Here is a 13,992-nt window from a genome sequence, read left to right on the forward strand (position 1 = left end):
CAGCCAATCAGGTCACACTTTCCTCATGAATATTAATGAGTTCCCCCCAGCCAACCTGCAAACAGGGAATTTGCTTGAGGGCAAGCATGCACTTCGTCCAAGAAGCCATTGACAAAACGTGAGGTAATAAAGTAATAATATCTTAGGGCAGGGAACCTAGGAAGGGAAGGGCGTGTTAAAAAGTAATGGACGTCAATGGAAACCAGGCCAAAAACTTTTAAAAAGTTCACAACACAGAAATTAATCAACACAGGAAAGTGTTGATTTGTGGATGTTTATGTTTAGCAGAACGAATGAATCTAAAAGAAAGAGAAACATGGCTTATTGTTTCCCTGCGTGATGTAAAGTAGAGAGGACGCCCTTAACCATTCAACCTCATTCCCACAGAACGCTGAATATCACGTACGGAGAGCTTTCTGAAACCCACTCATCACACGTCCTTTCCCCGGAGGACTTGAAGACGCCAATAAAACGGATAAAACAAATGAATTCGAAGCTGAATTAGCAGCTGATTAGCTCTTCTTTGCTTTGTTCATTTCTTGTTGTGTGAAAAACAACAACAACACCAACAACAACCAGGTAGAATCATCGAAATGAGGAGTGAGGACGTTTAATCAGCGCTACTCCTTTAATGAAATGCAATCCTGTACAGCGTCTTAAAATATTAATTTTGCTCTAATACCCACAATAGGCAGGTCTCGGCAAGTTTAATAAGCAGGAGATAGAATTGAGAAAAGTCAATAAGGATTTCAATTATGTGAATAGAAAAACCGCTCGCTGTGTTGTGTTCATTGCTTTTCTTTTTTTTTCACTCTGTTCATGCACACTCAGGTGTAATCTGGTTGTCCTCAAGGACGCTGATCACTCAGCTGCCTCGCTGGAGATCAGGTTGGGTGTTGGGTGATTTTTGCTCAGTGAACACACACACACACACACACACACATACACACACTGAGCTCAGTGAGAGAACAATCGGCGGCTGATTGGTGTGGTGTGTGAGATGTGAGTGTGTGAGGCTGAATGGTAAGCATGTCCTCTCTTTCAGGCTTTGTTTTTCTACCAATGTAGTGATCAGCATCACTGTATTTCTACTGTAAAGAAATGGCTGTATAAATAAATAAATAAATAAATAAACGACATCCCCATAATTCTAGTTGTCTGAAACCATGGGCGCCGCCAGAGGGGGAAAGGTTAGAACAATTCTAGGGGCCCAGCACTGCCATGGGGCCCTTTAAGGGGCTGATAATATGCTTTTAATGATTTTAATAATACTTTTGAAATAACAACAATGCAATATTCCATCTGGTAAAATGAGCTAATTGAACAAGGTTGTCTATTTCTTGAGTTCTTCAACATATTGTCATTTAACCCTCCCCCTTTTGCGAAATGGTACGGTCGATCAGTGCAACGCTACTTGCTGCTGTGTTGCGGTGCAGCAGCCAGCCAGCCAGCAGTGGAGTGCGTACAGTCTATGATCGCTAAATATGAAGAGTGGCTGTCAAAAACGTAAAGAAAGGCAGCTGAAAGCTGAGAGGGACCGGAGAGGCAGGCAACTGGTCACTCAGTTTTTCCCAAAGAAAGGTAGCTATCGCTCACATGTGTGTTCAAAATATTAGCGAATGGTAAATGAACAGTATGAGCGTGGTTGGATTAGCCTATCAAGAGAACACTTTTACAGTTTGTACAGTGACATTTTTTTCCATTTTAATAACTGAACTGACTTGTGTGATAAACAAGATGAAATATTACGTTATGCTGGTGCTAATAACTAGTGCTAATAACCAGTTTCATAACTAATGGGGTGCCCTAAATATGCACAGATTCAGCCTCAGGGGGACCTCCGCCCTACCAAACCACTGAACCCCCCTTTGGAGAAGGAGGTAAGCAGCAATACAACCCATAAATGCTTTAGGTTTGCTGCTTTTGTTGAAAGTTGGGGGGCCCAAAATTCTAATCTTTCATGGGGCCCAAAATTTCTGGCGGCGCCCCTGTCTGAAACTGAGAAACCATGGGGAGCTCCAGTGGTGCAACTGATCACCTGGAGCAGGTATACGATCTTTTGCAGAGGTTTATTTTGCTACTAACATTTGAAATGATCTTGAAATCAGCGTCAGCTGATTTCTTTGGATTAGAACAGAAATTTGCTTCAAACTGAATTTTGGTTGGACCACATGGAATTTAAAGTACGTCACAGCTATTTGAAGTAAACACTGATTAAAACACTGTCACAGAGTGACACCGGGGCATAATAAGGGCTGTGTTCCGAGTTCATACACACAAGGAGGATTCAAGATTGATCGATCAATCAATCAATCAATCAATCAATCAATCAATCAATCAATCAATCAATCAATCAATCAATTTCTGAATGGCGAAATTAAAATGAAAAAGTGTTATGAAATAAAATAAATCCTGTGCACATATTACTATTTCACGCTCTCCGTTTCGTATCTCATGGCTTCATTAAGTTGCGTGTACAAGCACCTGTTGGACCGTGATACAGTATACACTCCCTGGCCACTTTATTAGGCACACCCATACACCTGCTCATTCATGCAGCTATCTAATCAGACAATTGCTGGGTTTCAGTCACGTGACTTTTCTTAGCGGTTTTGCCAGAAGTGAAATAGCTGGCGGTCTAAACAGCTGCCGTAGTGCAAACAACTAGCGATAACTTATCAGACTATGCTCGTAATCTAGAAGCCACTGCTCACTTTAGATATATTCAGAAGATTGCTGTGTGCAGTGGAATCGACCCGTACAGTCTGGGAAAGAAGGATTTGTCATACGATCTTGAAAACTAGCCTTCAGTCGAGTTCCCCGACATCTCGAACTATCTGGTGTTGCAGACGTCCTTCTACACTGCAAAACAGATGGAAGCGCGGAAGAGTATGGAGGCTTACGACTTTTTTGTACGTGGCTGGGTAAAGGACCTCGGGATCAAGTCGCTGCCCAATGAATCCTGTATTGTTTTTGCCCATGTGAGGTGTTTTTTTTTAAGCTTTTCATTCATGTCTTTACAACGAAGCGCTGCAAGTTGAAGTGAAAACAAACAGCAGTTCACTTGATTCTCACTTGTGTTGTCTCTTATCTCTCAGCTAAATCATTCACAAAGATCATCAGAAACCCCTTTAAAGACCTGGATCTTAGTTAAACAAGACGGAGAAGAAGTGATCACGGCGCATTGTCACTGTACGGCTGGGGAAGAATTTTGTCGCGACCTTCATGCGTATGGACTTTGTGAGGAGGAAACAAAGAAACAGCTGGGGACTTTAGTGCTTCGTGATTAAAAAAAGTCCCGTTAAATGACGACACATAGCAAGAAAAGTACTTGGAAAACACTAAGGACAGAGCTGAGAGGGAAATACCTGTACAAACCTTTCACCAAGTGATCACTGCAAACTCGAGCATGCTTCGATTCGTCTCCCTTCGATTTCACTGAGAGGTTCAAAAGCCACCTTTCTCGACGTCTTTTTGTGAAACCCTGTGTTCGTTCACCCTTTTTTATTAGTTCACGGCGAACCCTGAAGAAACTTTTATCAGTTTCACAGTTTGATCGAGTCGAACAACCTAAAACAACGTAAGCGTCAGGCATTTTTCATGCGAGCAATGCGCCTTCTCCGTACAAATGCTTTGTCAACTGAGCTTTGGTCGACCACCAGCTAAAGTTTTGAATAACTAATGAGGCGGGTGTGACGTCATGTGAAACCCAGCAATAATGTGGCAGAAGCACAATCGATAAAATCATGCAGAGCTTCCATTACCTGAATCAAGAGCTTCAGCTAATGGTCAAAAGACCAGGTTTTGGTGATCCGTGCCCATGAAATCCTCAGATTTCTGGCTGACATGGCTAAGAGGTCTTCTGCTGTTGCATGCTGAGATGCTTTTCTGCTCACCACGGTTGTAAAGAGTGGTGCTATGAGTTGCTGTATCCATGGTTTAATAGTTTGAGAAGCAGCTTTGGGATCAAAAGGTTGTAGGTTCGATTCCCTGGACCAGCAGGAATGGCTAAAGTGCCCTTATGCAAGGCACCTAACCCTCAACTGCTCCCCAGGCTGCTCTTGGTATGTTGGTTGCTGCCCTGGATAAGAGCATCTGCTAAATGCCTGTAATGTAATGTTCCTGGAAGCTCAAACCGATCGCTATCGAACTGCTGTGTGTGAAAATCCCAGGAGGTTATGAAATACTCAAATGGTGCCGACACTCCTGCCACTGTGCTTCTGCCACATGATGGTCTGATTAGATAGCTCCATGAATGAGCAGATATACCTAATAAAGTGGCCGGTGAGTGTATACAAAATAAATAAATAAAATGCAAAATAACAGGATGCACTGATTTGATCAAGTGCTGCTTTATAAGCTGCTGAAGAACAAGTGCGGAGGCTTTTCTTTTACTCAGTCTGCATTTTATATCCCTGATGGTTTATTTTTATTATTATTTTTTATTTCAAGGTCAGTGTTTGTGTTTAAACATGGTGGTCTAGACTCTATTGAAAAACATCGTCTCAGACGCTTTTAAGAAAAGAAAAAAAAAACCTAGGAACCTTGGAGGCATTTTAATAATCTGAATCGAAAGCCAGGAAATCAGCCGGAGCGTATGTGCGTAAACCGACTCTGAAGATGTGGAACTTTCCCTGCTGAAGCTTTTCGACTTCAAATCATGACTGAATACGGCCCTGTGGTTCAACCGTCCTGGTTATACATTGATCAGAATGATAAATAAAAGTAAATAAAAGCCTTAAAGGAACAGTCCACCGTACTTCCATAATGAAATATGCTCTTATCTGAATTGAGACGAGCTGCTCCGTACCTCTCCGAGCTTTGCGCGACCTCCCAGTCAGTCAGACGCAGTCAGACGCGCTGTCACTCCTGTTAGCAATGTAGCTAGGCTCAGCATGGCCAATGGTATTTTTTGGGGCTGTAGTTAGATGCGACCCAACTCTTCCGCGTTTTTCCTGTTTACATAGGTTTATATGACCAGTGATATGAAACAAAGTTCAGTTACACAAATTGAAACGTAGCGATTTTCTATGCTATGGAAAGTCCGCACTATAATGACAGGCGTACTAACACCTTCTGCACGCTTCGGCAGCGCATTGATATCTGAGCTCCGTATCAATGCGCTGCCGAAGCGCGCAGAAGGTGTTAGTACGCCTGTCATTATAGTGCGGACTTTCCATAGCATAGAAAATCGCTACGTTTCAATTTGTGTAACTGAACTTGTTTCATGTCACTGCTCATATAAACCTATGTAAACAGGAAAAACGCGGAAGAGTTTGGTCGCATCTAACTACAGCCCCAAAAAATACCGTTGGCCATGCTGAGCCTAGCTACATTGCTAACAAGAGTGACAGCGCGTCTGACTGACTGTGAGGTCGCGCAAAGCTCGGAGAGGTACGGAGCAGCTCGTCTCAATTCAGATAAGAGCATATTTCATTATGGAAGTACGGTGGACTGTTCCTTTAATGTATAAAGCAAGAGACTTGAATAATTGGCTTTGGATAATAATAATAATAATAATAATGTCTGAATCTTATAAGTGTGTACTGAAGTTCTTTTTTTAACTTTTCCTTATTTCCTGCCAGTTGCTTCTGTCAGCCTACAAATGTATTGGCACCCCTCTGCCCTGTCCATCAATGCGAACTTTTCCTTCCGAAGGTGCACAATGTCTCAGTGTTGGTGGAAAAGCAGGCTGTGTGTATGAGTGTGTATGAACGGCGGTAACGACTCAGTGGACAACATGGAAAGAAACTGCAGCACATGCAAGTAATACAAAGTTACCCCAGCCAAAAAAAAAAACAAAACCAAGGAAAAAAAAAACAACAACCCAAAAGCAAAAAGCCACACACAGTAATGAAGGACTGGGAGAATGGAAGGACGTCCACTTGGTTGTTCATTGTCATTCATTTCTTTTTCATATCATATCATCATGACATTCTCAGGATGAAGACCTGTTTCAAAGAGCGACAGTATTTGAAGGTATGTAAGGAAGCTCCGGTCACCTCGGCTTAGACCTGCGACATGATTATTGGGCATATTTACATACAGAAAATACAGTATCTATTGCTGTACATCTCTTTCTGTTGTGAGATACAGTTTTATTTCCCGAGCCCAGAGTGTTCTGTGAGATTATCTGATGATACTGATCCAACCTTCAAAGTGAAGCAATCAAAAACACTGTTTTCTCAAAGGTTTTTTTTTTTTTTACCCTGGAACATGACCCCCTCCCTCAGCTGTTTTTTTTTTTTTACCCTGCAGTAACCCTCATGGGGCGGCACGGTGGTGTAGTGGTTAGCGCTGTCACCTCACAGCAAGAAGATCTGGGTTTGAGCCCCGTGGCCGGTGAGGGCCTTTCTGTGTGGAGTTTGCATGTTCTCCCCGTGTCCGTGTGGGTTTCCTCCGGGTGCTCCGGTTTCCCCCACAGTCCAAAGACATGCAGGTTAGGTTAACTGGTGACTCTAAATTGACCGTAGGTGTGAATGTGAGTGTGAATGGTTGTCTGTGTCAGTGTGTCAGCCCTGTGATGACCTGGCGACTTGTCCAGGGTGTACCCCGCCTTTCGCCCGTAGTCAGCTGGGATAGGCTCCAGCTTGCCTGCGACCCTGTAGAAGGATAAAGCGGCTAGAGATAATGAGATGAGATGAGTAACCCTGATACGCCGTCATGGTGTTGTGATTAATAATGGGTGGCATGGTGGTGTAGTGGTTAGCACGGTCGCCTCACAGCAAGAAGGTCCGGGTTCGAGCCCAGCGCCCGGTGAGGGCCTTTCTGTGTGGAGTTTGCATGTTCTCCCCGTGTCTGCGTGGGTTTCCTCCGGGTGCTCCGGTTTCCCCCACAGTCCAAAGACATGCAGTTAGGTTAACATGGGGTGGCCTTGGGCTGAGGTGCCCTTGAGCAAGGTACCTGACCCCTGACTGCTCCCCGGGCGCTCTGGTGTGGCTGCCCACTGCTCTGGGTGTGTGCGTGTGTTCACTGCTTCAGATGGGTTAAATGCAGAGGATGGATTTCACTGTGCTTGAAGTGTGCATGTGACGAATAAAGGTTTCTTCTTCTAAATACTGCTTGTAATAATAATAATAATAATAATAATAATATCAATTTATATAGTGCCTTTCTCAAAACCCAAGGTCGCTTTACAATTATAAGGGAAAAAGCAAAACAAAACAAAAACAACATCAGAATAATGTTTAAAAGGTCTAACTAGCTTTAGGTTTAGTTCACAAGCGCGACAGTATTTGAAGGTATGTAAGGAAGGACTCTCATTGCTTGAGAGTCACCAAAATCACTGGTACTGATTCGCACACCAAATTTCAAACCATTCACAGAATTTTGACCAAAAATAATTTGGTTCGGAAAATGAAATGTTGGTTCCCAGACATGGAGAACACGATGGAAAAGGAAACATCTTCAGGAAAATTGGACTGAAATCAAATATCTGCAATAACAGAGCAAAAGCTTAAAGGTCCCATGGCATGAAATTTTCACTTTCTGAGGTTTTTTAATGTTAAAATGAGTTCCTCTGACCTTCTCAAGTCACCCCAGTGGCTAGAAATTTCATAATGTGTAAACCAAACTATGCCCAACATTTGTCAACATTTGAGAATGGCGCGTCAAAATGGCGCGTTGATAGGCTCTTCCCTTTACTACGTCAGCAAGGGAGATGATCCCCACGTGCCCCCTCTGGATTCCCACCCACTGTATGGATTGCCCTCCCAGCTCAAAAGTTGCCACCATAGATACGTCACTTCAATTTTGTAGTGAGGAGACCATAGAGGTGCACAACAACATGGCACCACCTAAGCGAGTGAAACATGGAAATTGCGCTGTACATGGATGTGACAACACAGAAAAGAGTCTGTTTTTACTGCCGACGGGAGAGCCCCTGAAGACGCAGTGGCTTAATTTTATTTACTCCAATAATACGCCGTCAAGTCTACCTAAGACGGTGTATGTTTGTCGGAAGCATTTTCCTGATGAATGTTTCCACAACTTGGGACAGTACAGGGCAGGTTTTGCACATCAACTGTCACTGAAGCCTGGGTCCGTACCAAGCATCCCTGCCGCATCAGCAACAAACACCGAACAAGTAAGTGTATAACTGTTAAGTTGTTTTGCCGTGTTTTAAAATCGGTGCCACGTTAGCCTTGCAATGGCTACATTAGCTGTGCAGCTAACCACTTCCTGCAGTTAGCCAGGTACTCTGCGCTGAAGGTACTCCTGCTGAAGTCGGTGATTTACAGTTTGTTCAACTGCTTGCGCTTCTGCTTCGGGGTCGGACTCCGGGTCAAAAGCGAAAGCTTGGACTGTTGCTTGACCTGCCATTGCTACTGTTCACACACAGGTAGCATGCCCGCAGCTTGGTCAAGCCCCTCCCCCTCCCCCCATGGCCCGCCCCACCCTCTACCCTTCCCCGCCTCCTGCTTCTCATTAGCAAAACGACGCACTGGGAAAAGGGCTGAAATGGGGCTTTCTCCCAGGAGGCTATATCTACGTGTCGAGGGTTCATTTCGAGAAAGGCTGCGGATATAACATCCGGAAACCTCCACGAGTCCGTTTAAAGCATCAACAAACCACCATGCCATGGGTTCTTTAAAACTGGTGAAAACATGGGCTGGTTCACTAGTTGGCATCAAGGTTCAAAGAATCCTGAATGGAAACAGTTCAAGAACCCATTCCCTGTTGGTCAAAAAGGCGATAACAGTGATCTGAGGTCCAGACGTATTACTGTCTTATAATTTTATCTTTCAACTAAATTTACATATTTACATATATTTATATTATACAGTATATGTGTCGGGCTGTAATTTTGGTTAATTTTAGACATTTTCTAGTCTATATATTAATGTGCAAAAGTGTGTGTGTGTGTGTGTATACAGTATATGAGTAAAAACTTGTTCTACAATGTAGAAAATAGTCACAATACAGAAAAAGGGTGAATGAGTAGAGGAGGGGCAAGCTTGTCGTACTTGAGTTTGAGTCGTGCCCTAATTTTAAGGACTCGTGACTTGACTTGGACTTGAGCACTGATGATTCGGACTTGGACTCAGACTCGTGCATTAACTGCATTCGGACTCGTAAATTGGAGACAAGGACTCAGATTTTTTCTTTATTTTTTTCCTAACATGCCATAATCATTCGGCATAAGATATTTACACTACCGTTCAAAAGTTTGGGGTCACCCAGACAATTTTGTGTTTTCCATGAAAAGTTACACTTTTATTTACCACCATAAGTTGTAAAATGAATAGAAAATATAGTCGAGACATTGTTCTGGCCATTTTGAGCATTTAATCGACCCCACAAATGTGATGCTCCAGAAACTCAATCTGCTCAAAGGAAGGTCAGTTTTATAGCTTCTCTAAAGAGCTCAACTGTTTTCAGCTGTACTAACATGATTGTACAAGGGTTTTCTAATCATCCATTAGCCTTCTGAGGCAATGAGCAAACACATTGTACCATTAGAACACTGGAGTGAGAGTTGCTGGAAATGGGCCTCTATACACCTATGGAGATATTGCACCAAAAACCAGACATTTGCAGCTAGAATAGTCATTTACCACATTAGCAATGTATAGAGTGGATTTCTGATTAGTTTAAAGTGATCTTTATTGAAAAGAACAGTGCTTTTCTTTCAAATATAAGGACATTTCAAAGTGACCCCAAACTTTTGAACGATAGTGTATATCTCCATTAATTTTTGTACTAAGTTCGTGCAAGAGTGTCACACCTGTGTGCCTTGGCGTGTGCATCAGATAGACTCTCGGGCTACTGTGAAAACACACTTACTTTGCGAAGTATTGAGTTGCGTTGCTGACACATTACCGAGCCTTATTTCCTTGTTTGGTTTCCTGATCCCTGATTTCCTGTTTCTCGTCTTTGATTCTGCCGAGTCTACGATAGCCTGTTTGTGCCTCGCTCGACCTGTTGCCTGTTTCACCGTTTTATGATTTTGCCTGCCGTTCTGGATTGTTTAACGTCTTCACTTGTGTTAATAAACACACCTTCTGCACTTACATCCATCACCCAACCATCTCTGACAGAATACTTCACACTCCCTGATAAAGAGAAGCACATTCACCTGTTCATACGGCATGTTCAGGAACTAACTAATGTTAATGGTGCTGAAACAGCCAACGTCACATAGTGCAGTTGGAGTCTCGGACTCGACTCTAATTTTTTTTTTTTACTGACTTGGACTTGACTCGGACTTGAACACTGGGGACTCAAGACTGGACTTGGACTCAAGGTTTAGTGACTCGACTACAACACTGAGTAGGGCTGTACAAACTTTTGACCAGTACTGTATATACAGACTTTACTGAACTAAAATTTGTTTCTCTTTCGCATTGTATCTCAATCAGAGGACATCTACGTTTATAACCTCATGTACTGATAGAAAATCAACATCAATATTACTGACAAAACCCAAAGCTCGATTGTTCTCATGATGATTATCATCAACATCGTCAACATCATGCTATGTGTCATCGCTTTGTTGCTTTTTAGAGAAGCTATGCAAGGGGAAAGTAAAATACAACCCTGATTCCAAAAACATTGGGACAAAGTACAAATCGTAAATAAAAACGGAATGCAATAATTTACAAATCTCAAAAACTGATATTGTATTCACAATAGAACATAGACAACATATCAAATGTCAAAAGTGAGACATTTTGAAATTTCACGCTAAATATTGGCTCATTTGAAATTTCATGACAGCAACACATCTCAAAAAAGTTGGGACAGGGGCAATAAGAGGCTGGAAAAGTTAAAGGTACAAAAAAGGAACAGCTGGAGGACCAAATTGCAACTCATTAGGTCAATTGGCAATAGGTCATTAACATGACTGGGTATAAAAAGAGCATCTTGGAGTGGCAGCGGCTCTCAGAAGTAAAGATGGGAAGAGGATCACCAATCCCCCTAATTCTGTGCCGACAAATAGTGGAGCAATATCAGAAAGGAGTTCGACAGTGTAAAATTGCAAAGAGTTTGAACATATCATCATCTACAGTGCATAATATCATCAAAAGATTCAGAGAATCTGGAAGAATCTCTGTGCGTAAGGGTCAAGGCCGGAAAACATACTGGGTGCCCGTGATCTTCGGGCCCTTAGACGGCACTGCATCACATACAGGCATGCTTCTGTATTGGAAATCACAAAATGGGCTCAGGAATATTTCCAGAGAACATTATCTGTGGACACAATTCACCATGCCATCCGCCGTTGCCAGCTAAAACTCTATAGTTCAAAGAAGAAGCCGTATCTAAACACGATCCAGAAGCGCAGATGTCTTCTCTGGGCCAAGGCTCATTTAAAATGGACTGTGGCAAAGTGGAAAACTGTTCTGTGGTCAGACGAATCAAAATTTGAAGTTCTTTATGGAAATCAGGGACGCCGTGTCATTCGGACTAAAGAGGAGAAGGACGACCCGAGTTGTTATCAGCGCTCAGTTCAGAAGCCTGCATCTCTGATGGTATGGGGTTGCATTAGTGCGTGTGGCATGGGCAGCTTACACATCTGGAAAGACACCATCAATGCTGAAAGGTATATCCAGGTTCGAGAGCAACATATGCTCCCATCCAGACGATGTCTCTTTCAGGGAAGACCTTGCATTTTCCAACATGACAATGCCAAACCACATACTGCATCAATTACAGCATCATGGCTGCGTAGAAGAAGGGTCCGGGTACTGAACTGGCCAGCCTGCAGTCCAGATCTTTCACCCATAGAAAACATTTGGCGCATCATAAAACGGAAGATACGACAAAAAAGACCTAAGACAGTTGAGCAACTAGAATCCTACATTAGACAAGAATGGGTTAACATTCCTATCCTTAAACTTGAGCAACTTGTCTCCTCAGTCCCCAGACGTTTACAGACTGTTGTAAAGAGAAAAGGGGATGTCTCACAGTGGGAAACATGGCCTTGTCCCAAAATATGGAATTTTGAAACTTCCACATCATTGCATTCCATTTTTATTTACAATTTGTATTTTGTCCCAACTTTTTTGGAATCGGGGATGTAAAATAATATTACGATAAAATATATTTATGGCTTCTTAATGTTAAAGTAGCCGATATTACTAGCCTAGTAAACTAGACCCACCCGCCTAGCGGCCAAAAATATTTTTGCCGAGCGAGTGGGTCTAGCCTCGCACCATATAAACAAAAACACCCCGGGCATCAAATCGTGCCCGCCAATCACAACGCAAGGTTTTTGTTTGGATTCTTTGGGCGGGCTTTTGTAGGAGTGACGACAAAGCTGCGCGACGCTGGAGAAAGCACAGCAGGAAAGATGGCTACGGCTAGTGAACAGCGCGCATTTGACTCCGCTTTGGAATCAGTTTTAGAAGAATTAGACTTGGAGTTTTCGTTGAAACATGAGCAGGAAGAGGCTCTCCGCTCATTCCTTTTCAAGAAGGACGTTTTCGCTGTTTTGCCAACCGGCTATGGCAAAAGTCTGATCTACCAGCTGGCTCCGCTCGTAGCCAAAAGGATGGGGCTAGTTTATGCAGTACAAAGAATTAATAAACAGCTTTGAAACATTACTTTTTGATTGTTTCTTATTTTCCCGTTATTTTAAATTTAAGGGAAATTATTTCACCAAACACCACTAAATAAAAACTCTCAAAAACAGTTTAAGCAAACCCTTGAAAAACACTTGAAAAAAAATGAGTGTATGTTAAGTATGTGGTACAGACTCCAAACTTGTGGTCATTATCTCCAAACTTCTTAATATCTAGAACCTGTTTATTAATTAATACGCATTTTGAAAAATTATTTATTTCAAGGTCTCCCCCACTGCTTTCTGTCGCTCTGACTACATCACAGTCACTGTTGCACTGATTGGTTAGAGCGTTAGCCTATACGCACAGAGACGGTTTGAAAGACAGCGGTTTGTTCCTCCCACCCCCTTCGGAAATGTCGATGCCAGACTAAATATTCACATTTAAGGCCAATTTATGCTGACAACCCAGTCCTCGCAGATGGCGTCGCAGATAGCGTCTGCGTAGCCCCCCCACCTTCACAGACGCTCTGCGCGCACCTCCCAAAAATTGTGACCACTGCAGAAGCCTCGCAGACAGTGTCGCAGACAAGAGGGCTTTGATTGGTCCAATCTACATCCGTTGTACACGCACTTCCGCTTCCCTACTTTCCCGGTTTGGTTTTTCACGACCGCCATTTTTAAAAACACGAGCGAAGATGGAGCAGCACGAAGAGCGGTTGCTCGAGGAAGTGAGGAAGTACGTACATCTATATGACTCCAGTTCTAGTCATTATAAGTAACCGGAGGATAAACACTCCACTAACCACACCCACCAACTACTACTAGCGATTTCGCGACTTCGCGCCCCCTTGCGTTGTGGCGGTGAATAACATCGCGCACGCCTATTACTCCCCGCTCAACGATAAATTACAACTGTCTGCGAAAAGCTATCTGCGAAAGCCTTGTCGCAAGAGCATGCCGAGGCCCTTAGTTTGGCTTGCCAGGCTACGATATTACTATATTACAGCTGAAAACACAAATTTTTGAGAAAAAAAACCCACTTATTTTTCTTTTTTTAATTAAAAAAAATTAACCAGTTTGAGATCTGAATCAAACTGAAATATGATGTGTTTGAGTTGTTTTATTTATTTATTTTTGTATAATTACTCAAATAAGACCTGTTTATACATTAGACAGGATATGAGTTGAACACGGTGGCGCTGGATTTCCCTGAAAATGGTGTTGGATTTGCTGCCAATAAAGTAGAAATGAGGAAAGGTCGTGAAGATTTACGGCACAAGAATGAGGATTAGACTTCCGCATGACCTCTGACTCCTGTATCTAGATATTTTATTGCCTCAGGGCATCACTGTGAGGACGAGAGCTAATCTGCGAATCAGTGAGGCAATTATAATGCACAGATTTCTCATTCTAATTAAAAATTTAATTCAGTCAGTCGAAGAGATCTCGCTCGATAATCCTCCGTCTGATCTGTGGTTTTAACT

At 42.7% G+C, this 13,992-nt stretch overlaps 1 protein-coding gene across 8 annotated transcripts in view; it reads right to left on the reverse strand.

The window, feature by feature from the left end:
- ntng1a (netrin g1a) overlaps window positions 1–13,992 on the reverse strand; it is a 386,861-nt gene that overhangs the window by 66,190 nt on the left and 306,679 nt on the right. Inside the window, exons 5-6 of one of the 8 annotated variants that reach the window (XM_060922687.1) lie at window positions 13,388–13,402; window positions 11,697–11,704 (exon numbers count right to left, since the gene is read on the reverse strand). The exons of 6 other annotated variants lie outside the window; for them this stretch is intronic. In XM_060922687.1, the coding sequence (XP_060778670.1) occupies window positions 11,697–11,704; window positions 13,388–13,402 (23 nt within the window). Of the gene's footprint in view, window positions 1–5,617; window positions 5,627–11,696; window positions 11,705–13,387; window positions 13,403–13,992 lie in introns of all 8 variants that reach the window. One more of the 8 variants, XM_060922682.1, reaches the window with a different exon arrangement.

This window comes from Neoarius graeffei, chromosome 5, assembly GCF_027579695.1.
Source record: "Neoarius graeffei isolate fNeoGra1 chromosome 5, fNeoGra1.pri, whole genome shotgun sequence".
NCBI classification, from domain to species: domain Eukaryota; kingdom Metazoa; phylum Chordata; class Actinopteri; order Siluriformes; family Ariidae; genus Neoarius; species Neoarius graeffei.